The sequence below is a fragment of the Sorex fumeus genome, unplaced genomic scaffold, assembly GCF_029834395.1.
Source record: "Sorex fumeus unplaced genomic scaffold, SorFum_2.1 ptg000042l, whole genome shotgun sequence".
NCBI lineage: Eukaryota > Metazoa > Chordata > Mammalia > Eulipotyphla > Soricidae > Sorex > Sorex fumeus.
In genome coordinates this window covers 1,154,817-1,177,870 of record NW_026606099.1, presented here as the reverse complement: position 1 = coordinate 1,177,870, position 23,054 = coordinate 1,154,817, and the positions used below count along the sequence as shown (strand labels likewise).

The window sequence follows — 23,054 nt, the reverse complement described above, 5'->3', positions numbered from 1 at the left end:
GCGGGCTTCGGCGCGCTCTCCCCACCCCCACTACCTTTCCCCGTCGGAGGCACTCGGGGCGGGTGGGGTCTCAGCCTCGCCGGCGTCCCCGGACGGTCAGGGCTGGGAGCGCCCCCGCCCCGCGCCCCTGCCCCGGCCCGGCGCGCGTGCAGCCGCCCCGCGCCCGAGGGGGCGCGGCCGTGACTCACCCCCTCCCCCTGCGCTGCCTCCTGCGCGCACTCCCGGGCTTGCACCCTCCCCTGCCATCCCGCCCCGACTCCGGCTCCGGCTCCGGTTGCAGTCGCCTGCGCTCCCGGCCGCTGCCGTCGGCGGCTCAGGTGGCTCCGCTTCGATGTCCTAGTCCCGTGGGGGCCTCCCCGCCCGGCCGGCTCCGCTGCGCTCCCCTCGCCCCGCGCCGGAGTCATGAGGGCGTCCCGGGCGCTGCAGGTGCTGGGCTTGCTGCTCAGCGTGGCCCGGGGCTCCGAGGTGGGCACCTCGCAGGCAGGTGAGTGGCGCGGACGGCGCGGCCGGACTCGAGCCCGGGGCGGGGGCGAGCGCTCGGGGTCCCGCGGCCAGGGCTGGCTTGGGCCGGGGGTAGGCGGGGCGGACCGGAGGGGCTGGCCCGGGCTCCCCCGGGTTCCCGTCGCCGTCCGGGCGTCGGGATGGGAGTCCCGGACCTCCCCCCACCGTCTTCGCCTCCCCCCAGCGCATCGCCAGCCCTCGCTTTAAGGTGGCTCGGGTTGGGGCGGGGGCGGGCTACACGTATGAGGGACCCTGCAGGGATCAGAGCTGGGACCTCCCGCCCGCAACCGTGAGATGTTGGAGATGATCCTGGCAGATCTTGGGAGGTGGGGGTTCTCCGTTTGTTCACCAGCCCCCAGCCCCCCTGATTTGAGTAACCTCCAGTTTCGTTGTTTTGACGGCAGGGCGGAGCCGTGGAAGGGTTGGAGGGGGTTGTTGTTTTCTGGTGTTAGAAAAACAGGAGTGGCACCTCCTCTTCCGTGAGTGGGCCTGCCCTCGGGACGATTAACCACAGGGCCAAGTCCAGGTGACATCAGGGTGAGGCCATGGAGAGGCCCCAGGTAGCTTTCGCTCAAAACACTCAAGCTGATTGGCTAGGGACTCGACTAGCCGCTCCTCAACGCAGAGAGCCCCTCCAATTCATATTAGTTGAGCATCTACTATTAATTGAGCATCTACCACACACACACACACACACACACACATACACACACACACACACACATACACACCTAGAACTGGAGGGTGAACTTCCAGCCTCCTCTGTCTTGGGGAGTCCTTCCTTCACTCAGCTTCTCTCTCTCAGGGTCCAGACAGTCAGACTGCTGGACTCATCCTCCTCTCATCCGCATGCCTTTTTTTTTTCCTTCAATTTTTATTAGTGAAACACCATGAGGTACACTTGTAGACTTACAAATTTTTGTGCTTGGGTTTCAGTTACACAACGATCAAATACCCGTCCCTCCACCAATGCCTATTCTTCAACACCACTGATCCCAGTATCCCTCCCCCCATCCCATCCCCATCTCCCCCCCTCCCCTCCTGTCCCACCCTGCCTCTGTGGCAGGGCGCTCCCTTTTGTTCTCTCTCCCTTTGGGTGCTGTGGTTTGCAAAAGAGGCCTTGAGTGGCAATCATGTTTGCTCTCAATCGCATGCCTTTTGCACTCACCCCCCTTCCCGCACCCCCCCACCCCCCTCCGTCCTGCAGGGTGTCCTGGTGCCCCGGGCTGGAGAGGTGCTGCTGAGAGCTGGCAGGGGTGGAATCCTGTGGGTTCCCCTCCTCCCAGCTGGGGCCCCTTGGCCAGGGTGGGAGTGGGAGAACACCTGTGCCTACCCCACAGTTGCTGGGCCTAAATTTAGCCCCTGGGATCTGGCGATGTGTGTGCTGGAGGGGGGGGGGGGTCTGAGGCCTGGAGGGGGAGGGACTGGGAGAGGGCTCTATCTCTGTCCCAATCAGACCCCTGGACTGGTAACCCCAGCCCTGGGGTCCCAGCTCACTGGACACCTTCCCTGAGGGCGGCTGGATGTCGGCATGGTTGGGTCTCTTTACCCTTTATCTGGATGCCGCAGCCTCTGGGCATCCGGCCCGTCTCAGCCCTTCTATAGCCCCTTTGTCCTGGACTGGGTGGGGGTGGGGGATGTGGAGAGGCGGCCTCTGGCCCGGCAGGGGCAGTAGATTCTTGTGCTGACCCACCCCAGGACTCTCCCCCAGAGCACCCCTGGCTGTGCCCCGGCCCTGGGTCCAGCAGGGATGTTTATGAGTCCCTCCCCCCTGCCCTCCTCACCAGGCTGCCTCCCCGAGAGGTGTTCACGTTCGCAGTGTCCCGCCCAAGCCCTTTGCTCCCTGTTTGTGTAACATGGACTTTACCCTTGGGGTGGCAGGACCCGGGACCTCTAACACTGCAGCCTTCCTCGCAGGTGGGATGGCGGGGGCTGCCTGACCCTGGAACTCCAGGGCAGAGCCTGTAGATCCTGCAGAGTTGTGGATGTGTGTGGTGTGGGGCTCAGGAGTGAGTATGCACAAGCAAGCTAGCGTGCGCACACACACACACACATGCACGCGTGCACACACACAAACACCACTTCCCTGTGCACAAAGTCTTGGCTCTTCCCTTATCTGGGGAGAAGGGTTGGCGCCTTGGCTGAGAGGGTGTCCTGCCAGGAAGGGGGTTAGGGTGGGGCTGCCCCAGAAGTGACTAACCTTCCCGGGCTCTTTCTTTTCAGTCTATGGACCCTGGCAGGCGACTCTGGGCGCTCCTGCCTCTTTGTCCTCCGAGGGCCTCATCCGCCTCCTTCATGGGTGCCGATCGGAACGGATGACCTCTACTAAAAGGGTCCGGTGGTCCTTAGAACAGCAAATCTAGGAGAGAGGCTGGGGGCGGCCTTCCGACTCTCCCTTCCTCCCTTGCCATTCCTGCCTGCTCTAAGCTGCCACCCCCTCAGGGAAGGGTGGTTAGGACAGGTGGTGTTAACCCATTAACCATCCCCCCACACACAGTCACTCACTCATCCAGTCACACGCCACAGCCACACACGCACAGTCACACACGTACGCACTGTCACACAGAGTCACATGCACAGTCACACACACACATGTACACATTGTCACACAGAGTCACATGCACAGTCACACACACATGTACACACTGTCACACAGAGTCACATGCACAGTCACACACATACACACAATCACACAGTCACACACACAAGCCACACACATGCACAATCATGCACACACACAATCACTCACAGTCACACACATATACACACAGTCACACACATGCAGTCACACACACTCTGTCCTTTCACTGCGCCAGTGAAAAGCCAGAGTCACATACAGTCACACACATATAGAGTCACGCACACTCACACACACAGCCACACACGTACACACAGTCACACACACATATAGAGTCACACATAAACAGCCATACAACGTACACACAGTCACACACACAGTTACACATACAAGCAGTTACACACACATAAAGTCACATGCAGTCACATATACACGGTTACACAGAATCACACACAGAGACACACATACAGTCACACAATCACAGTCACACACATACACAGTCACACATACACAGTCCCACTTAGTCACACAATCACAGTCACACATACACACAGTCACACACACTCTCTCTTTCTTTGGGTCATTGGATTTTCAGTGCCCCTGTGTCCTCCAAATTTACAAGAAGCCCCAAGACAGACAACTCAATCGTGTACCTTGAGTCGAGGCTCTCCTTAACGTGGGTGAGGATTGTGTGCTACTCCCTGTACGGTGCTTAGGGGAGCATGTGGTGCAGAGCATCAGATCCAGGACTTCTGCTTGTGAAGCCTGCGTGCTTCTCCCCGGCCCCCACGTTGGAAAGCATTTTAAAGTATCTTTTCTGTGGGGCCGAGTGATAGTGTAGTGGGTAGGGCATTTGCCTCGCACACGTCTGACCTGGGTTCGATCCCCAGCATCCCTTATGGTTCTCCCTCCCCCCCCCCCCGCCCCCAGCGCTGCCAGGAGTAATTCCCAAGCAGAGTCAGGAGTAACCCCTGAGCATGGCTATGTATCTCCCCCACCCCCCAAAAATCTCCTCTGACTGTGAGAATGGGCTGCAGCGTTGGAGTCTGACTGTAAGAATGGGTGGAAGAGGTAGGGTGCAGAGTTAGAGTGCTGGAAGGAGACTGTGAGTGGGGCCCACCAGGCTTCCCCAGGTTTTCTGGAAAATACTCCAGGCTGGAAAGTGTGATGCTGGAGGGGGGGGGGGTGGCTTGCAGGAGAAGGGGTTAGGGCGAGGGTAACCAGCTCTTATCTTTCCATTTTCAAGACAAAGCTCACTTTGACACTTCCCGAGGGCCACCAGAGCTCCCCACTCTAGTGAGTTGCTTGTCCGAGCCCAAGGCTTGGGGTGGAGGGGGGCTGCCCAAGACAGGGTGTCTGGGGACAGGGTGGGGCAGCCCCCTCCTCCCAGATAGAATCGCCTCATTGTGGGCTGGACTGTGGCCCCAGGCGCTGCCCCCCTGCCCCCATCCCACCCTCAGTAGACACAATAGGGGCTGTGTGTAGCCCAAAGAGATATTTATTCCAAGCCCTAGAGAGGGGCAGGACGGGGAGAGAAGTAAGGCCCTGACTGGAGGGGGCAGGGGAAGAGGAGGGGAGCCTAGTTGTGATCCTTTTCTAAATTCTTTCTAGAAATCCTACATCCTCCTTGGTTAACCCTTTAATATCCAAGAGAGCACCCGAAAGAGGGACTTGGGAAGCCCCAAGGACAAAGAAGAGCCTTTTCCCAGCATCCCATATGGTCCCCTGAGCACCGCCAGGAGTAATTCCTGAGTGCAGAGTCAGGAGGAACCCCTGTGCAAAGCCGGGTGTGACCCAAAAAGCAAAAAAAAAAAAAAAAAAGAAAGAAAAGAAAAAAACTTTCTCACCTTCTGGTTCAGGGGGCTGCAGAGGGGACCGGGGGAGCGGGGACATTGCGGCTCTCACCCTCATCAGCCTTGGTGTCGGCTGTGGGGAGGCTGCAGCCTTTCCCACCTGAGGATGTCACTGCAGGAGAGCAAGCCAAAGGGGGTCGGGCACCTGCCTCGCATGACGCGGATTTGGGTTCAATCCCCAACATCCATAAGGTCCCTTGAACATGGAGCCCGGCCTACGCTCTGAGCATAGCCGGGTGTGGCCCACCCAAAACCTCACCAAACCAAAGGGGGCGGGGGTGTGGGGCGCCGCGCTATAACCCCCTCCCTCTGTGCAGTGTGTCCCGGCACTCTGAACGGGCTGAGCGTGACGGGCGATGCGGACAACCAGTACCAGACGCTGCACAAGCTCTACGAGAGGTGTGAGGTGGTGATGGGGAACCTGGAGATCGTGCTCACCGGACATAATGCCGACCTCTCCTTCCTGCAGGTGTGTGAGCCCCACTCCTTCCCTAACCTGCGTCCCGGAGCAGAGCGGCCCACGGACGCCTGCTTCCCTGCCTCATGGCTCCCCTCTCTCGGGGAGCAGCAACCCGAAATCCCAAACACGTGTGTGTGTGTGTGTGTGTGTGTGTGTGTGTGTGTTCGCGTGTGCGCGTGGGGGCAGGGATGGATGGGAAGGGGTTGTCAGTGACTGGAGTCTGGGACCTGTGATCTGTTCTCTGGTCTGAGAAACACAAAGGTCTCAAGACTAGGGTTTAACATAGAGACCAGACCAAGAAGCACCTGGATAAGTGGGAAAGGGATGAAGCCTGAGGTGCTCTAAGCAGGAAAGGGTAGAGGGAGTCACACCCACACCGGTGGGGTCGGGTCGGCGCTTGGGACTGAACCTGGGGCTCCTGGATGCGAAGCCTGTGCCCTGTGAGTCATCGCCCCAGACCCAGAGGCTAGATTATTTTTTTGGGGGGTGGGTGGGTTAGGGGTACACCCGGCAGTGCTTCAGGGCTTACTCTTTGCTCTGTACTCAGAGATTACTCCTGGCTGGCCTCTGGGGGAACCATCTGGGGTGCCAGGGATAAAATCCTGGTCAGCCACATGCCAGGCAAGCACCCTACGTGCTCTCCTGTCCCTCCAGCCCCATGAAACTAGAATTTTTTTTTTTTTCTTTTTGGGTCACACCTGGCGATGCACAGGGGTTACTCCTGGCTCTGCACTCAGGAGTTACTCCTGGCGGTGCTCAGGGGACCCTATGGGATGCTGGGAATCGAACCCGGGTCCGTCGCGTGCAAGGCAAACGCCCTACCCGCTGTGCTATTGCTCCAGCCCCTGAAACTAGAATTTCTTGATCATTTCTGCTGCCTGTCTTCACTCCCAGAAGGGACACAGAAGCTGCAGGGATAGTACAGGGTTAGCACTTGCCTTGCATACGGCCAGCACTGTTTCGTTCCCTGAGCACCACTGGGTGTGGCCTAAAACCAACCCCACCCCCCCAAAAAAAAAGAAGGGACACACAAAAAAAAATAGTAGTGTAATACTTGTAATACTCTTTTTTTTTGGGGGGTCACACCCAGCAATGCACAGGGCTTACTCCTGGCTCTGCACTCAGGAATTACCCCTGGCGGTGCTCAGAGGACCATATGGGACCATGCTGGGAATCGATCCCGGGTTGGCTGCGTGCAAGGCAAACGCCCTACCCGCTGTGCTATTGCTTCAGCCCAGTACTTGTAATACTCTCTACTCCCTTCTCCAAATAGCAATTAGAATTAGAGAAGATTGGGGAGGTCCCTTGGGAGGGAAGGGGCATTGAGACACTTTGTTTGACCTGTTTCCCCCCTCACTGGCACGACTGCTCCTTCCAGTGGATCCGAGAGGTGACCGGCTATGTCCTCGTGGCCATGAATGAGTTCTCCACACTCCCACTGCCCAACCTCCGAGTAGTGAGGGGCACCCAGGTCTACGACGGCAAGTTTGCCATCTTCGTCATGTTGAACTATAACACCAACTCCAGCCATGCTCTGCGCCAGCTCCGCTTCACTCAGCTGACAGGTGAGTTCCCGGTGATTCCCCTGGTCTTGCTGCAGGTGGACACCAGACACCATCTGTGCCAGACTGTTCTTCGCACCCCCTTATGAGGTAGCCGCCCCCTTGCCCACTGTGTGGTGAAGGTCCTCAAATCTTCTGTCCTGCTGGGGCCAGAATTGTTTGAGGTCCAGTGGCAGGGGGCTGGGGGTGCATCTCAGTGATACAGATGTGTGTGCCTGAAGCCCTGGGTTCACGCACCCCCCAAAAAGAGAGCTACAAAGCCCAGTGCACCTGCATGCCCCTCTTTCCCTGGGACTGGGAGTGATTCCTTCTCTCCTACCCCCATCGCCTACAAGCGGGAGGAATTTGGGGGCTCTGTTCCATCTGGCACCTTCTCCTTAGCGCAGTGGGTTGGAAAGCACGCAGGTAGGCCCGGGGGTGGGGGTGGGGGGCGGTGCCGATCCTCTCTCCTTTCCCTTCCCCTCCCCCACTGGCTGAACCGGATCTGGACAGGTGTCTGAGGAGACCTGAGTTTTTTTGCCCCTGGCTCCTCCCTCTGACGGGAAGGCCTTTCTCTGCCTGCGCCTTCACTGGACAAAGCCTTCTGCCTTGCTCCCTGATCCTGAGTCTTGAGAATCCATTTGGACTCGTGTGGAGGGAAGGAAGAGGAGCCTGCACCCCATCCTTTCTCTTTCCTATCTCAGAGATCCTGTCGGGGGGCGTTTACATTGAGAAGAATGAAAAACTGTGTCACATGGATACCATCGACTGGCGGGACATTGTGAGGGACCGAGATGCCGAGATAGTGGTGAAGGACAATGGAAAGAGCTGTGAGTGGCTGTGACCCAGACTGCTCCCCTGTCCCCACCGAGCCAGAGGGACTCCTTCCTCCCCATCATGTTATCCCTGCTGCGAACCTGCCTCTCCACTGCAGCCACACCTCAGGCCCCAGGCTCAAGGAGCCTGACAGGAGGGGCAGGTCGATGCCTCAGAGCCCAAATATGTGTCAGGAAAAGGGGCACAAGATCACTGTGCTCTGTGGGGAGTGAGATTTTTTTTTTAATTTTTGGGTCACACCCAGCAATGCACAGAGGTTACTCCTGGCTCTGCACTCAGGAATTACTCCTGGCGGTGCTCAGGGGACCATATGGGATGCTGGGAATCGAACCCGGGTTGGCCGTGTGCAAGGCAAACCCCCTACCAGCTGTGCTGTGCTGTCGCTCCAACCTTTGGGAGTGAGATTTTTGTTGTTTTGCAAGACACACACAGGGCAGTGCTCAGGGCTTCTCCTGACTGCGCTCAGGGATCACTCCTGGCAGTGCTCAGGGAATCATATGTGGTGCCAGGGATCAAACCCGGGTCAGCTTCATGCGAGGCAAGTGCCCTCCCCGCTGTATTATCACTCCAGCAGCCCAGGCGTGAGGCCTTTGGGCATGTTTCTCCTTGTGCCACCACATCCTGCCTTCCCGTCAGAAGCTTCCTCTTTCTTATGACAATCTGCTGTTCCCTGTCCCCTCACGCGCACAGATTCCTGCCATCCGGCTCCTAATACCCAGGAGGAACCAGGCTCCCGGGTGGGGATGGAGGCCAAGACTGGCATTTGGCCCAGACCCTCCCCTTCAGCTGCCCCGTGGGAGGTGGAGGCGTCGTCCCGCCCCTTGTTGACAGGTTCACTTGAGCCCAGCCCTGTCCTGCCGGGGCAAAGAGGGCCACTACCCCAGCTCTTCACTTCCTGCCCTGGGGTGCCTGTGTGCTGACGCCATACCTCGGGGAGCCAATCAAACCTCTCTGATGGCCCCTCTGTTGTTTTCCTTCCCCATCAGGTTCCCCCTGTCATGAGGCCTGCAAAGGACGGTGCTGGGGCCCCGGACCAGAAGACTGCCAGACATGTGGGTGACGTTCCCCCGAAGCCTCCCGCTTCTCCCACTCTCTTAGCGCCCAGCCTGGCTCGGCATGAGAGGCAGGGCTGAGCCTGCGAGGGAGGAAGGGCACTCAGGGGCCACAGGACCCCATCCCGGGGCCTGACTGCCATTCTTTCTCTCCCTGCCAGTGACGAAGACCATCTGTGCGCCTCAGTGCAATGGTCACTGCTTCGGGCCCAACCCCAACCAGTGTTGTCATGATGAGTGTGCAGGGGGCTGCTCGGGCCCCCAGGACACAGACTGCTTTGTACGTATTATGGCCGTTTTGATGGGTTCGGAAATGGGGGGGTGTGGGTTCCGGGGAGGGAACTTGGGGGGGTTACAAATAAGACGGGAGTGTTCACATTTCCTATGTTTCGAGGCCTGTCGACTCTTCAATGACAGTGGAGCCTGTGTGCGCCAGTGTCCCCAGCCCCTCGTCTACAACAAGCTGACTTTCCAGCTGGAGCCAAACCCGCACACCAAGTATCAGTACGGAGGCGTCTGCGTCGCCAGCTGTCCCCGTGAGTAATCCAAGGGAAGGAGCCATGGCACTAGAGCCAAGATTACAGACAAAGGGGAGGACACAGAAGGGATTAAGTCTGATGGTGAACAGGGAGCACAGAGGGCAAACAGGCATGTTCGTTTAACCACCAAGCGCGTGACCCATACGTCCTGTGTCCCGTCTGTTTCTTCGCTCTTTCTAGCAGTTGCTTGTAGCTCTGCTGTTTAGAGCATAGAAACTTTCTTTTTCATTTTTTAATTTAATTTTTTAAAATTTTTATTAGTGAAACACCATGAGGTACAGTTGTAGACTTGCAATTTTTTGTGCTTGGGTTTCAGTTATACAATGATCAAGTACCCATCCCTCCACCAGTGCCCATTTTCCACCACCACGGATTCCAGTATCCCTCCCACCCCCCATCCCCTCATCCCACCCTGCCTCTGTGGCAGGGCATTCCCTTTTGTTCTCTCTCTCCTTTTGGGTGCTGAAGTTTGCAAGAGAGGCATTGAGTGGCAGTCATGTTCGGTCTATAGTCTACTTTCAGCATGCATCTCCCATCCTGCGTGGATCCTCCCAACACCCTTTATTTGGTGCTCCCTTCTCTATCTGAGCTGCCTTTTCCCCTAGCATGTGCAGCTGGCCTCCAAGCCATGGAGAAAACCTCCTGGTACTAATCTCAGCTATTCTTGGGTGTTGGTCTCCTATTTTGTTACTTTATGTTCCCCAGGTGAATGCAATCTTTCTGGAGCATAGAAACTTTCTAGTATGTAGGGCCACTTGGAAGGAACCTTCAGTGGGGCTGGAGAGAAATCACACCCTTGCCCAGATCTGACCTGGGGATCGATCCCTGGCACCCCATAGGGTCCCCCGAGACCACCAGGAGTGATCCTGGAGTCCAGAGCCAGGAGTAAGCCCTGAGCACAGCTGGGTGTGGCCCAGAAACCAAAGAAAAAGGAAAAAAGGAACCTTCAATAGGTCGGGGCCAGTCCTGCACATGGCAGATAGAACAGAGGCCCGGGGCTCAGGTGGAGGCAGGCAGTGCTCAATTGGCATTTTCCTTGCTCCTAGATAACTTTGTCGTGGATCAGACATCTTGTGTCAGAGCCTGTCCTCCTGACAAGATGGAAGTGGATAAAAATGGACTCAAGATCTGTGAACCGTGTGGGGGTCTGTGCCCCAAAGGTGAGAAGGAGCTGGGGAGGGAAGATGATCGGGGATGTGCTTTCCTGTGAGGCTTCTCAGGAATCGCTCACTGAACTTCTTTTTTCTTTTGCGTTTGCAGCCTGTGAGGGTACAGGCGCTGGGAGCCGCTACCAGACTGTGGACTCAAGCAACATTGACAGATTTGTGAACTGCACCAAGATCCTGGGCAACCTGGACTTTCTTATCACTGGCCTCAATGGGTTAGAGAATTTGCTTTCCAGCCCTGATCTGCTTCCCCAGTCTTCCCCTCAGTTCATGGCACTGGCTAAAACCCTTTATATCAGAGTTCACCGAGCTACCTGTAACACTGTAGCACTGTCCTCCCGTTGTTCATGGATTTGCTCTAGCACACCAGAAGCGTCTCCATTGTGAGACTTGTTACGGTTTTTGGCATATCAAATACACCACGGGGAGCTTGCCAGCCTCTGCCGTTGGGTAGGATACTCTCAGTAGCTTGCTGGGCTCTCCGAGAGGGACGGAGGAATCGAACCCAGGTTGGCCATGTGCAAGGCAAATGCCCTACCCGCTGTGCTATCGCTCCAGGCCCTGGTATGTTTATATAAACTTTTGTAAACATTATTTTGTTGTTAATTTGCTCCTGATCTGGTGACTGGGGGACCCAGACCACCTTCTGTTTTCTTTAAACTTTGGGGGCTTTTATTTTCATTCTTTAAGTTCTTCTTTACTTTTTTTTGGAGAGGGGACAATAAAAAAACAAAGTTTTTGTTTTGGCAGTGTCTGAGTATTAAACCCAGGGCCTCACCTATGCTGGGAAAGTGCTCTACCACTGAGCTATATCCCAGCCCCTAACCTAAGGTCTTATTTTTTGTTTATTTTTGTTTTTGCACCTGGAATTGCTCAGGGCTTACTCCTGACGCTGCGCTGAAGAATCACTCCGGATGGGCTCAGAGGACCATTAAGGGGCGGAGGATCAAATCCAATCAGCCACTTGTTTTTTTGTTTTGTTTTGTTTTTGATTTTGGGGTCACATCCAGCAATGCTCAGGGGTTGCTCCTGGCTTTGCACTCAGGAATTACTCCTGGCGGTGCTCAGGGGACCATATGGGATGCTGGGAATCGAACCCAGTTCAGCCGCATGCAATGCAAATGCCCTACCCCCTGTGCTGTCAGCCCAGCCGCTGGATTTTAACCTCTTTCTACTGTTCTCTTCAGAGACCCCTGGCACAAGATCCCTCCCCTGGACCCTGAGAAGCTCAGTGTCTTCCGCACAGTTCGAGAGATCACAGGTGAGTGGGAAGGGAGGCTGCCCAGCCTGAGAAAATTAGATGAACCACAAGCGTAGCGTAGGGTAGAACTATTGGAGAAAATGATGCGTCAGCCACCAGGGCGGGATGGCGAGAACCTGAGGGAGAAGGCTGCCTGCTCATGTCCCTCCCCAACCCTCCAACCCCACAGGCTACCTGAACATCCAGTCTTGGCCTCCCCACATGTACAACTTCAGTGTCTTTTCCAACTTGACCACCATCGGGGGCAGAAGCCTCTACAAGTGAGTAAAGCCGCTGAGGTCCTTGCTTCTCAGGCCACTGAATTCTGCTTCTCAGGCTTCCTTCCTTCTCGGGGTGAAACGCAAGTAGCGTCCCCTCTTACACGCCAAAGGGTTTGTAAGCTTGAGGCGGAGAAGGCAAACAGTGCCCAGAGTGGGAGAGAGATGGACACCAAGGAGGGCACTTGCCTTGCACTGAAGCCAACCCGGGGTCAATCCCCAGCATTCCATATGGTTCCTCCAGACCACCAGGAGTGATCCCTGAGCACTGCTTCCTGTGGCTCCCAAGCTAAAATAAAAAATAAGTGTGCTAAATGCAATGATTAGGGAACGGTTAGCTTCTTTTTCTTTCTTTTTGTCCCTCTTTTTGGGTCACACCCAGCGATGCACAGGGGTTACTCCTGGCTTTGCACTCAGGAGTTACTCCTGGTGGTGCTCAGGGGACCATATGGGAAGCTGGGAATCGAACCCGGGTCGGCCGCGTGCAAGGCAAACGCCCTACCCGCTGTGCTATCTCTCCAGCCCCAGGGAAAGGTCCGTTTGCCTTCCCTTTCATCTCTGTTTCTCCTCCTTAGCCGGGGCTTCTCGTTGTTGATCATGAAGAACTTGAATGTCACATCTCTGGGCCTTCGCTCTCTGAAAGAGATCAGTGCTGGGCGCATCTACATAAGTGCCAATCGACAGCTGTGCTACCACTATAATCTCAACTGGACCCGGCTGCTGCGGGGGCCTCCGGAGGAGAGATTAGACATCAAGCATAACCGGCCCCGCAAAGAATGCGGTGAGGACCAGCGCCGGTGGGCAGTGGAGAGGGTCAGGGAGGACATGGGTGTGCAGCCCCTGGAAGTGGAGATGGAATGGGTGATGGGACCAAGGAGATGGTGAAGACCAGCAGCTGCGATGAGGAAGAAGTCAGGAGAGGGCACGACCAGAAACTCCTGACCACGCCTCCTGACCCACCCCTTTCTTTGCAGTGGCAGAGGGCAAAGTGTGTGACCCACTGTGTTCTGGGGGATGCTGGGGCCCGGGCCCTAGTCAGTGCCTGTCGTGTCAAAACTACAGCCGAGGAGGCATCTGTGTGACCCACTGCAACTTTCTAAATGGGTACAGTGTGGGGAGAGAGGGTGCTGAGGGGCTGGGCCCTGGGATGGAGCTAGTCAGTGGGCAACTGTGAGTCTTTCGGGAACTTTCGGCTCTGCCTCGGAGGGGGATGAGGAAGAGAGTCTGACTGGGAGGTGCTCAGGACCTGGTCAGGACTTGGCGGTGACCACCCTCCCCTCCACTGCCCCCCCCACCCCCCACTGCAGGGAGCCTCGTGAGTTTGCCCAGGAAGATGAATGCTTCTCGTGCCACCCAGAATGCCAGCCCATGGAGGGCACCACCACATGCAATGGCTCGGTACAGTAGCGGCACCCACATCTCTGACGAAGAAAGGGTGGGGGAGGAGGCCAGATGCTGCAAGTGTTTGGGTGGAAGGATGCTAGAGGCTGGCCTGGGCCTTGCTGGGAGGTCTGGAATTGACCATGGGGCCCATCTCCCTGTTCTTTTCTTTCCTGCCCAGGGCTCTGATGCCTGTGCCCAGTGTGTCCACTTTCGAGACGGGCCTCACTGTGTGAGCAGCTGCCCCTACGGAGTCCTGGGCGCCAAGGGTCCCATCTACAAGTATGCAGATGCTCAGAACGAGTGTCGGCCCTGCCACGAGAACTGCACTCAGGGGTCAGTGAAGGGGACTTAAGAAAAGGGGACCCAGGAGGGGGATGGGCACAGAAATAGGCGGATGGCAGAGAGCCAGAGGAAAAGCAGAAAGAAACTGATTTGTGAATCAGTTTCAGGAGCCAGAGCGATAGTCCAGAGGGTAAGGCACTTGCCTCCCATGCAGCTGACTTGGATTCCATCCCCAGCACTGCACGTGGTCCCCTGAGCACTGCAGGGGTGATGCCTTAAGCCAGGAATAAGCCATGAACACCCATTTGGGGCCAAGTGTGGTCCAATAAAAAAAGAATCGATCCCCAAACCTGGGGATATGGTCTAGTGGAAGAGCATTTAGTGATCTCTGAGCACTGAACTGGGAGTTGTCCCTGAGCACTGACAAATCTGACCAGAACTAAAACAATAATAATAATAATAATAATAGTAATAATAAAAATCCATTACCAGCTATGTAGTAAATGGCTAAAGAAAGGGAAACTTCAATAATGGCATAGCACCATTTTGGGAACCTAGAAAAAGATATTAGCACAGGGAAGTTTTACAAAGTCCCGAGTCCAGGCTAGGAAGATGGCTCAGGTGGTAGAGCACATTCCTGCGTGCACAAAGTCTGGGTTCAATCCCAGGAACCACGTGCCTCTCCCAGGCCTGCACCCCAGCACTGCCAGGTGTGACTCTTGATGCTCTCCCGTACTGCCGGCCTGATCAGGCATTGCTGAGCCTCAGTTGCTGCGAGTGACCCCTCAACATAGAGGGGAACGCAGGGCTGGTGAGCTAGTTAAGCGGACTCCAGGATGGGATGCCAGGGGAGGGTCCAGGGGCTGTTGGAATGGAACCTTCATGGGGATATCCCAGGCTCCCGTGTAAGGTGACAACTTTGTCCTCTAGGTGTAAAGGACCAGAGCTCCAGGACTGCCTGGGTCAAGCCTCAGGGATCATCAGGTAAGAAGGATTGAGACTTAAGGAATGAGTATTTGGGGGGCTGGAGAGATAGCACAGCGGGTAGGGCGTTTGCCTTGCATGCGGCCAACCCGGGTTCGATTCCCAGCATCCCATATGGTCCCCCGAGCACCGCCAGGAGTAATTCCTGAGTGCAGAGCCAGGAGTAACCTCTGAGCATCTCTGAGTGTGACCCAAAATAAGCAAAAAAAAGCAAAAAAAAGAAATCAGTATTTGGAGACAAACTTTGGAGAGGCTGAATCTGAGTTTTCCTTCATTCTGGAGAGATCGGTCATTCTCAAAGTGGTGTGGTCTAGTCACTCTGGTAATAGATAGTCACTGTTGCTGGATTTGGGGACATAGATAGTTACTGTGGCTGGACTTGAGGACATAAGAATCCAGTTTTCTGGGTGCCACAGAGATAAAGTACAGCGGATTGGGTGTTTGCCTTGCACGTGGATGACCCCAAGTTCTATCCCCAGCACCACATATAGTCCCTTGAGGCCTGCCAGGAGTAAGCCCTGAACACCTCTGGATGTGGCCTTAAACCATCATAAAATAAATAAAAAGTATGCTTGAGACTTACGGTAGGGAACTTGCCTTGCCCGTTGCTGGCTGACCCAGGTTCGATCTGCAGCATCTTATATGGTCCCACAAGGAACACCAAGAGTAATTCCTAAGTGCAGAGCAAGGAGTTACTCCTGGGCATCACTGGGTGAAACCCCCCCCAGAAAATACACTTTTGGGGCTCACAGAGAGAACAGTGGGAAAGGTGTTTACTTCATATGCAGCCAACCTAGGTTCCATCCCCGTTACCATATACAATTTCCTGAGCATTGCCAAGAGTGATCCCTGAGGACAGAAGTAAGCCCTTAACCCTGGGTGTGTCTCCCCCCCAAATTAAAGATTATCTGTAAACATGAATATTAACTTTTTGCCCCAGATCTGCACCATCACCATGCCTTTAGCACACTATAGGTGACATCTAGAAGGGAGTTGTGGACCCAAGATAATGCTGGGCTTTTTTTTATAGCAAAACCCATCTGGCAATGGCTTTAACGGTGGTGATTGGATTAGCCGTGATTTTCTTGATCCTGGGCGGCACTTTCCTCTATTGGCGAGGGCGCCGGATTCAGAACAAGAGGGCTATGAGACGCTACCTGGAACGGGGTGAGGTGAGTGTTTACCTTGAAAGGTACCCCATGGTCTTCAACCTTCCTATACCTGCAGACAGGTAAAATAGGAGAACTATGTCATGCACCGCTGAGGCAAAAATAAAATAAACTGATTTCAAATAAGAATACATACAAATTGAGAGAGCCAGGTTACTTGCCTTTCAAGTGACTGAACTGAGTCCTAGTTTGGTCTCCCACACTCCGTATGGTCCTTTGACCCATCCCTGAGCACTGGTGGATGTGGTCCAAAAAAAGATTTTTATATCAATGTTTATTATAGGACTGCTACATGATGCAGGCATGCATACCACGGGTTAAGCAGCAATAAGTATTTTGTGAGCTAGAAGAAAGTTCTGTGACAGATATCGGTCCACACACTGGCAGTTGAAAAATACTGCCTGTGCCTCTTTATAAGTCTTCTCCTTCCCTGAGGTCTGATCTGTGTTTCAAAGGATCCATTAGAAAGGAGCCTGGCCATGTCTGGAGAGGTGGTGGTGGTGGGGGGGGGCGTTTCCTTGCACGCTACAGATCTAAGTTCCATTCCCAGCATCCCATATGGTTCCCTGAGCCTGCCGGGAGTGATTTCTAAGTTCAGAGCTAGGAGTAACCCTTGAGCACTGGCAGGTGTGGCCCAAAATACAAAGCAAAGTAGCCTGAGCAGAAGCAGGGGAGACATGCACTGCACTTGGAGTTCTGATTTTGTCAATTATTTGCCTCGTAACTTTGAGGAAGTTACTTTTCTTCCCTGAGCGTTGGCCCTTGCATGAGTCCAGAGGAGACAGTAACTTGCGTCCTACTAAAGTTACTATGGGGTGGCTGTAGGCTGAAAGGTGAGGATGTATAGAAAGTGCTTTGGAAAGTATAGAGATCTGTATCAAAGTACCCAGGGGATGACATTAACAACCTGTGCCTCCCCCTTGTTCTCACTAAAGGAAAAGAGTTCTATCTCGTGAACTCCAATAACTTCCTCAGGGCCAGAGAGAGTATAGCCGGCAGGGCACTTGCCTTGCATGTAGCTGACCTGGATCGATCCCTGGTATCCCATATGGTCCCCCAAGCACCACCATGAGTGATTCCTGAGTTCAGAGCCAGGAGTAACCCCTGAGCATCACTGGGTGTGGCCCAAAACCAAACCCAAACAAACTTCCTCAATATTCAGGTTCTGTTACTTCCCCATATGCCAGCAGCACTTTCTAAGACTAGACAACTTCTCTTCCTCTTCCCACTTTTTGGGTTCTGTTTCTCTGTACCCATCTAGGCCGAGCAGGAGGGAGGGGCACACAAAGCAGGCTTTTCTGCTGACTTCCTTCCCCTCTGCTCTGCAGAGCATAGAGCCTCTGGATCCCAGTGAGAAAGCTAACAAAGTCTTGGCCAGAATCTTCAAAGAGACAGAGTTGAGGAAGCTGAAAGTCCTTGGTTCAGGCGTCTTTGGAACTGTGCACAAAGTGAGTAGCACAGCAGAAATTGGGAAGTGGGGGGCAGGAACTAGGGATGATGGGGGTGGGGGGAGAGGAAATCATTCCAGGAAAGCACTAGCCCTGGGGGAAAGACTGATTCCTGTCTCCTATTTCCCAGGGAGTGTGGATCCCTGAGGGGGAATCAATCAAGATTCCAGTGTGCATTAAAGTCATTGAAGATAAGAGTGGACGGCAAAGTTTCCAAGCTGTGACTGATGTAAGTGAAAGAGGGGAGAGGTGGACACATGTTAGATCAGACTCTGGGTGGGGGGGGGTCATTTGTATTAGCAGCGACTATGTTGATGTACTTGAATCAAGGACATCAGGTAGAGATAGATGGAGAGATAGATAAGAGATAGCTTGCCGTGCTGGAGATAGTACAGCAGGTAGAGCACTTGCCTTGCACACAGCCAGTCCAGGTTCCATCCCTGGCATTCCGTGTGGTACCCCAAGTACCACCAGGAGTGATAGAGTGATTCCTGAGTGCAGAGCCAGGAGTAACTCCTGAGCACTGCCAGGTGAGGCCTCCCCCAAAAAAGAGAGAGATAACTTACATTTCTTTTCTTTTTTGGGGGGGTGATGCACAGGGGTTACACCTGGCTTTGCACTCAGGAATTACTCCTGGTGGTGCTCAGGGGACCATATGGGATGCTGGGAATCAAACCCGGGTTGGCTGTGTGTAAAGCAAACGCCCTAACCACCGTACTATCGATCCAGCCCCGATAACTTACATTTCTGACCTGGATTCTATCCCTGACACCTCATATGGTCCCCCAAACCCCAAGCGAGGAGAGATCCCTGAACACATAGCCAGGAGTAAACCCAGAATACAGCTGGTGGTGGCCCAAAAAAACAAACAAAACCAAAAAAGGAAATGAAATACTTGGGGTTGCCCTGGTCTGGAGATGTGTGACCTCTTTGTTCTCTGGGTAACCTCTCTTTTGTCTCTTAGCACATGCTGGCCATTGGCAGCCTCGACCATGCCCACATCGTTCGGCTGCTGGGGCTGTGCCCAGGGTCATCTCTTCAGCTAGTCACTCAATACTTGCCTCTGGGCTCTCTGCTGGATCACGTGCGACAACATGGGGCGGCCCTGGGGCCGCAGCTTCTACTTAACTGGGGTGTGCAGATTGCCAAGGTGAGAGGAGCTGGGGGCATTGTTGGGGGGGGCTTCAAGGATGTGACTGCCTGGCTGGGGTCTGCTGGGAGGGGGTGGGGCTGCTGAAATCCAGAGTTTTGGATGCTTCTGCGGGCTCACGTCAGCAGCATATATACTAAAATTGAGGTGCTTCTGACTCTCAATGATTGACCCTCCAACCTTGAGACTCATTCTTCCTCTGCAGGGAATGTACTACCTCGAGGAGCACGGGATGGTACACAGGAACCTGGCAGCCCGCAATGTGCTCCTCAAGTCACCCAGCCAGGTTCAGGTGGCAGATTTTGGGGTGGCTGACCTGCTACCCCCCGATGATAAGCAGCTGCTTCACAGTGAGGCCAAGGTGAGGTGATGGGGAGGGCTGAGTCAGGAAGTTGTCAGGAATGGCAGTGACGCCTGTGGGGAGGGAGCACTCAGGTCTCTATCAGGAAGATGCAGATTCTGCGTGTGGAGAAACCTGGAGATACCAGAAACAGACCTCCAGAGATTGATAGGGCCGGGGACATGGCCCAGCAGCAAGGCACATGCCTGCCTGCATGCAGCCTGGGTTCAGTCAACCCACATGGCCAAAATAAGAAAGAAAAAGGAAAGAATTTATGATAGAGCTGAAGAGATAGCGCACTGGGGAGGGCACTTGGCTTGTATATGGCTGACCCGGGTTTGATCCCCAGCATCCCATGTGGTCCCCTGAACACCATTAGGAGTGATTCCTGAGCGTAGAGCCAGGAGTAATCCCTGAGCACGGCCAGGTGCGACCCAAAAAGAAAATAGAAAATTCAGAAAAAGAAAAGAATGACAGAGAGCTTGAAGTTTAGGGAATGTGAACACAAATTTGTGAAAATGAACTAATAACACTTTTGTCTTCAATCCTCCAGACTCCAATTAAGTGGATGGCCCTCGAGAGTATTCACTTTGGGAAATACACACACCAGAGCGATGTCTGGAGCTACGGTCAGTCTCTCTGGAGGCCCTTCACGCCATCAGTGGCTCAGTTGTTTGAGTTGCTCTAAAAGACCCTTCTGATTGAGTTAGTTATGTTTTTAGTGGAGCAAGATAGTTTTTATTGATCAAAACTTATTTAGAAAGATGTGACAGGAGAGAAAGACAGGAAATGTGAGTTCAAAAGAGAACATGGGCTTCTCCCAAGTGAGGAGGAAAAAGCAAGCAAAGATCCCTAGAGACAAACAAGCAAGACATGTATTCAAGGGGGAACACAGGGTTGAAGGACAAGCTCTAAGGCCCTTTCTAGAATGTGTCAACCCTTTAAGCCTTGTGTTAGGTCAAGTTATTCCTACCTATCATCTTCGTACCTACTTTGCCCACCAGGTATCTTCCTCTACTTCTAGGTGTGACAGTGTGGGAGCTGATGACTTTTGGGGCCGAGCCCTATGCGGGACTGCGACTGGCTGAAGTACCAGATCTGCTGGAGAAGGGCGAGAGGCTGGCACAGCCACAGATCTGTACCATTGATGTTTACATGGTTATGGTCAAGTGTGAGTGTCCCGCCCATCCCCACCATTTCCTGATTTCCCTCCCAATGGCACTCTCCCTTGACCACATGGCGTCTGCATCTGACCTCCAGGTTGGATGATCGACGAGAACATTCGCCCGACTTTTAAAGAACTAGCAAATGAGTTCACCAGGATGGCCCGAGACCCACCCCGGTATCTGGTCATAAAGGTGAGGAGGGAGAGGGTGTGAAGGACATTTGGAGAAAAGGAAACTTGGCTGAGATTAGGATCTAACCTCACCATCACCTGTGTGTTCCCTGCCCCCTCTAGAGGGAGAGTGGGCCTGGAATTCCCCCTGGAGCAGAGCCTCCTGCTCTGACAAACAAGGAACTGGAGGAAGTAGAGCTGGAGCAGGAACTAGACCTCGACCTGGATTTGGAGGCAGAGGAGGACAACCTGGTGACCACACTAGGTTCTGCCCTCAGCCTCCCAGTTGGAACGCTTAATCGTCCCCGGGGGGTGAGTCCTTTTGCAGTTGCCCAAGGTTTGTCTTATCTTCAGCGCTTTTTACCCAGAATCCCCTCAACCCGCGGATACCCAGATTGAGTACCAAAGGCCTCCAGGCTGACTTGATGTCTCCTTTACCTAAATTTCTGTCCTTTTTTTCCATTCTAGAATCAGAGTCTTTTAAGTCCATCATCGGGGTATATGCCAATGAACCAGAGTAATCTAGGGGATTCTTGCCAGGTAAGGTTTGTCGGAGAGGCTGGGTGGGAGAGTTGTGGGAGTCAACTAAAGAAACCACTGAGGCTTGGGTTGGAGCCATAGTACAACATAGGGCACTTGCCTTGCACGTGGCCAACCCAGAGTCAATCCCCGGCTCCCCATACTGCCCCTGAACCCACCAGGAGTGATCCCTGAGCACTGAGTCAGAAGTAAACCCTGAACACTATCGGGTGTGGCCCTAAAACCCCAACCCCCCCCGCAAAAATAAAGTGGAAATCATAGAGGTTTAATCAGAGTCCTACATCCAAAAGACAGCTCTAAACATGTTTCTTCTGAATGTTTTTCAAAATGTTTTTTTACTGGAACTCAGTTCAATCTCTGTGTATGATCTTCCTCCTTAGGAGTCTGTAGGTTCTGGGGGTAGTGAACAGTGCCCCCGGCCAGCATCTCTGCACCCTATACCACGGGGTCGCCTGACATCAGAGTCATCGGAGGGCCACGTGACAGGCTCTGAGGCTGAGCTCCCGGAGAAAGTGTCAATGTGTCGGAGTCGGAGCCGGAGTCCCAGGTCACGGGGAGACAGTGCCTACCATTCCCAGCGCCACAGCCTGCTCACTCCTGTCACCCCACTGTCCCCACCGGGGTTAGAGGAAGAGGATGTCAACGGTTATGTCATGCCAGATGCACATCTTAAAGGTGCTGACTCTCCCGGGGCCTTTCTCGTCTTTCTCTAATCCTGTCTCCAGACTCCCCTGAATCCATTTGTGATCTCCAATCCGCTTCCTCTACTCCCGTTTTCCTAACTTTTCCCCCACTCCCCACAGCCTATCACCATGAGTTCATATTCTTATCCTCTTCTCTCAACCCCCAGGGACCCCATCCTCCCGGGAAGGCACCCTTTCTTCAGTGGGTCTCAGTTCTGTCCTGGGAACTGAAGAGGAAGATGAAGACGAGGAGTATGAATACATGAACCGCAGGAGAAGGGGGAGCGCCCCTCATCAAGAGCGACCGAGTTCCCTCGAAGAGCTGGGTTACGAGTACATGGATGTGGGATCAGAACTTAGCGCTTCCCTTGGCAGCACCCAGAGCTGCCCACTCCACCCAGGGCCCATCACGCCCACCGCCGGCACCACTCCAGACGAGGATTATGAATACATGAATCGGCGGCGTGGTGGAGGGGCTCCTGGGGCAGATTATGCAGCCATGGGCGGCTGCCCAGTGGATGAGCAAGGGTATGAAGAGATGAGAGCTTTCCAGGGGCCTGGACATCCTGCTCCTCATGTCCACTACACCCGCCTCAAAACTCTACGGAGTCTAGAAGCTACCGACTCTGCCTTTGATAACCCCGATTACTGGCACAGCAGGCTTTTCCCAAAGGCAAATGCCCAGAGAATATAACCTCTGCTCCCCGAGTGCCTCAGGGAGCTTCTGACGGCAGCTAGTGCCTCTCAAGGGCACCCCTCTTCTCTCTGATCCCTCACCCTGACAGGCCAGGCCCCTGCCCCCAGTTCCTTTAACCTTTGCAGGCTCTTACACACTCTTTGACACGAAACACTGGCGGTCCGTAGACAGCCGTGCACTTTCTTCTCTTTCCAGACCCAGGAAAGAAGGGTTTCATCCCCTGATTTTGTGTGCTTCCACACTCCATTCCTCAGGAGAAATCCCTGGAGATATGAAGGATTCCTCCCCATTTCCTTTTCTCTCCGGCTCTGACTTGTTAAGACCAGTCTCAGTAGTGTGTCTTTCTTTCCCGTCCCACTCCCAAGGAAGAGGGAAGGGCAGAAACCTGGCAGAGGAAAGTAAATTTGTGTTTCGTGACTCTCAAGCCTTCTAGAGAAAGTGGGGTTAAAGTCTTGTGTACTAGGGCTGGAATGATAGTACAGTGGGTAGGACACGGTTTTGTATGTGGCCGGCCCGGGTTCAATCCCCAGCACCACAACCCCTGGATCCTGTCAGGAGTGATCCCTTAGCACAGAGCCAGGAGTAAGCCCCATGCACTGCGAGGTGTGGCCCAAAAACCAAACAAACAAATTCAAAAGGATGGAGTAAAGAGGTTAAGAGAAGATACTGCTTACTATTATTAATGGAGCATTTAGTAGGCTAAACTTGACCATTATCTCACTCAAGCCTTACAGTTCCCTGGGCGAGGTACTATCTCATTTTACAAATTAGAAAACTGAGCCTTAAAGAGATTAAGTAAGTTAAATGGCAGGTCAGATCAGGATTTAAAATCTTCCAATATAGGGACTGGAGTGATAGGACAGCAGGGAAGGGCGTTTGCCTTGCACACGGCCAACCAGGATTTGATTCCCAGCATCCCATATGGTCCCCCAAGCACCACCAGGAGTAATTCCTGAGTACATGAGCCAGGAGTAATCCCTGAGCATCGCTGGGTGAA

General features: G+C 54.1%; 1 protein-coding gene across 1 annotated transcript; it reads left to right on the top strand.

The window, feature by feature from the left end:
• The first annotated feature begins 300 nt into the window (after positions 1–300).
• On the top strand, positions 301–22,887 carry ERBB3 (erb-b2 receptor tyrosine kinase 3). The gene is made up of 28 exons (XM_056120212.1): positions 301–484; positions 5,250–5,401; positions 6,771–6,957; positions 7,638–7,763; positions 8,757–8,822; positions 8,984–9,102; positions 9,217–9,358; positions 10,408–10,521; positions 10,622–10,742; positions 11,715–11,788; positions 11,958–12,048; positions 12,621–12,826; positions 13,020–13,149; positions 13,353–13,443; positions 13,607–13,761; positions 14,641–14,694; positions 15,725–15,866; positions 17,192–17,311; positions 17,442–17,540; positions 18,276–18,461; positions 18,667–18,822; positions 19,355–19,430; positions 19,826–19,972; positions 20,062–20,159; positions 20,261–20,449; positions 20,606–20,677; positions 21,058–21,352; positions 21,528–22,887. The coding sequence occupies exons 1-28, from the start codon at positions 403–405 to the stop codon at positions 22,052–22,054; spliced, it is 4,017 nt and encodes a 1,338-aa protein (XP_055976187.1). The 5' UTR covers positions 301–402; the 3' UTR covers positions 22,055–22,887.
• Positions 22,888–23,054: the final 167 nt, after the last annotated feature.

Bases quoted from the DNA above. Each gene is read 5' to 3' on its own strand.
- ERBB3 (XM_056120212.1), top strand. From the start codon at position 403: ATGAGGGCGTCCCGGGCGCTGCAGGTGCTGGGCTTGCTGCTCAGCGTG. The intron at 7,764-8,756 runs GTGAGTGGCTGT...CTTCCCCATCAG, and splicing joins GAAGGACAATGGAAAGAGCT to GTTCCCCCTGTCATGAGGCC. The intron at 9,359-10,407 runs GTGAGTAATCCA...CCTTGCTCCTAG, and splicing joins CTGCGTCGCCAGCTGTCCCC to ATAACTTTGTCGTGGATCAG.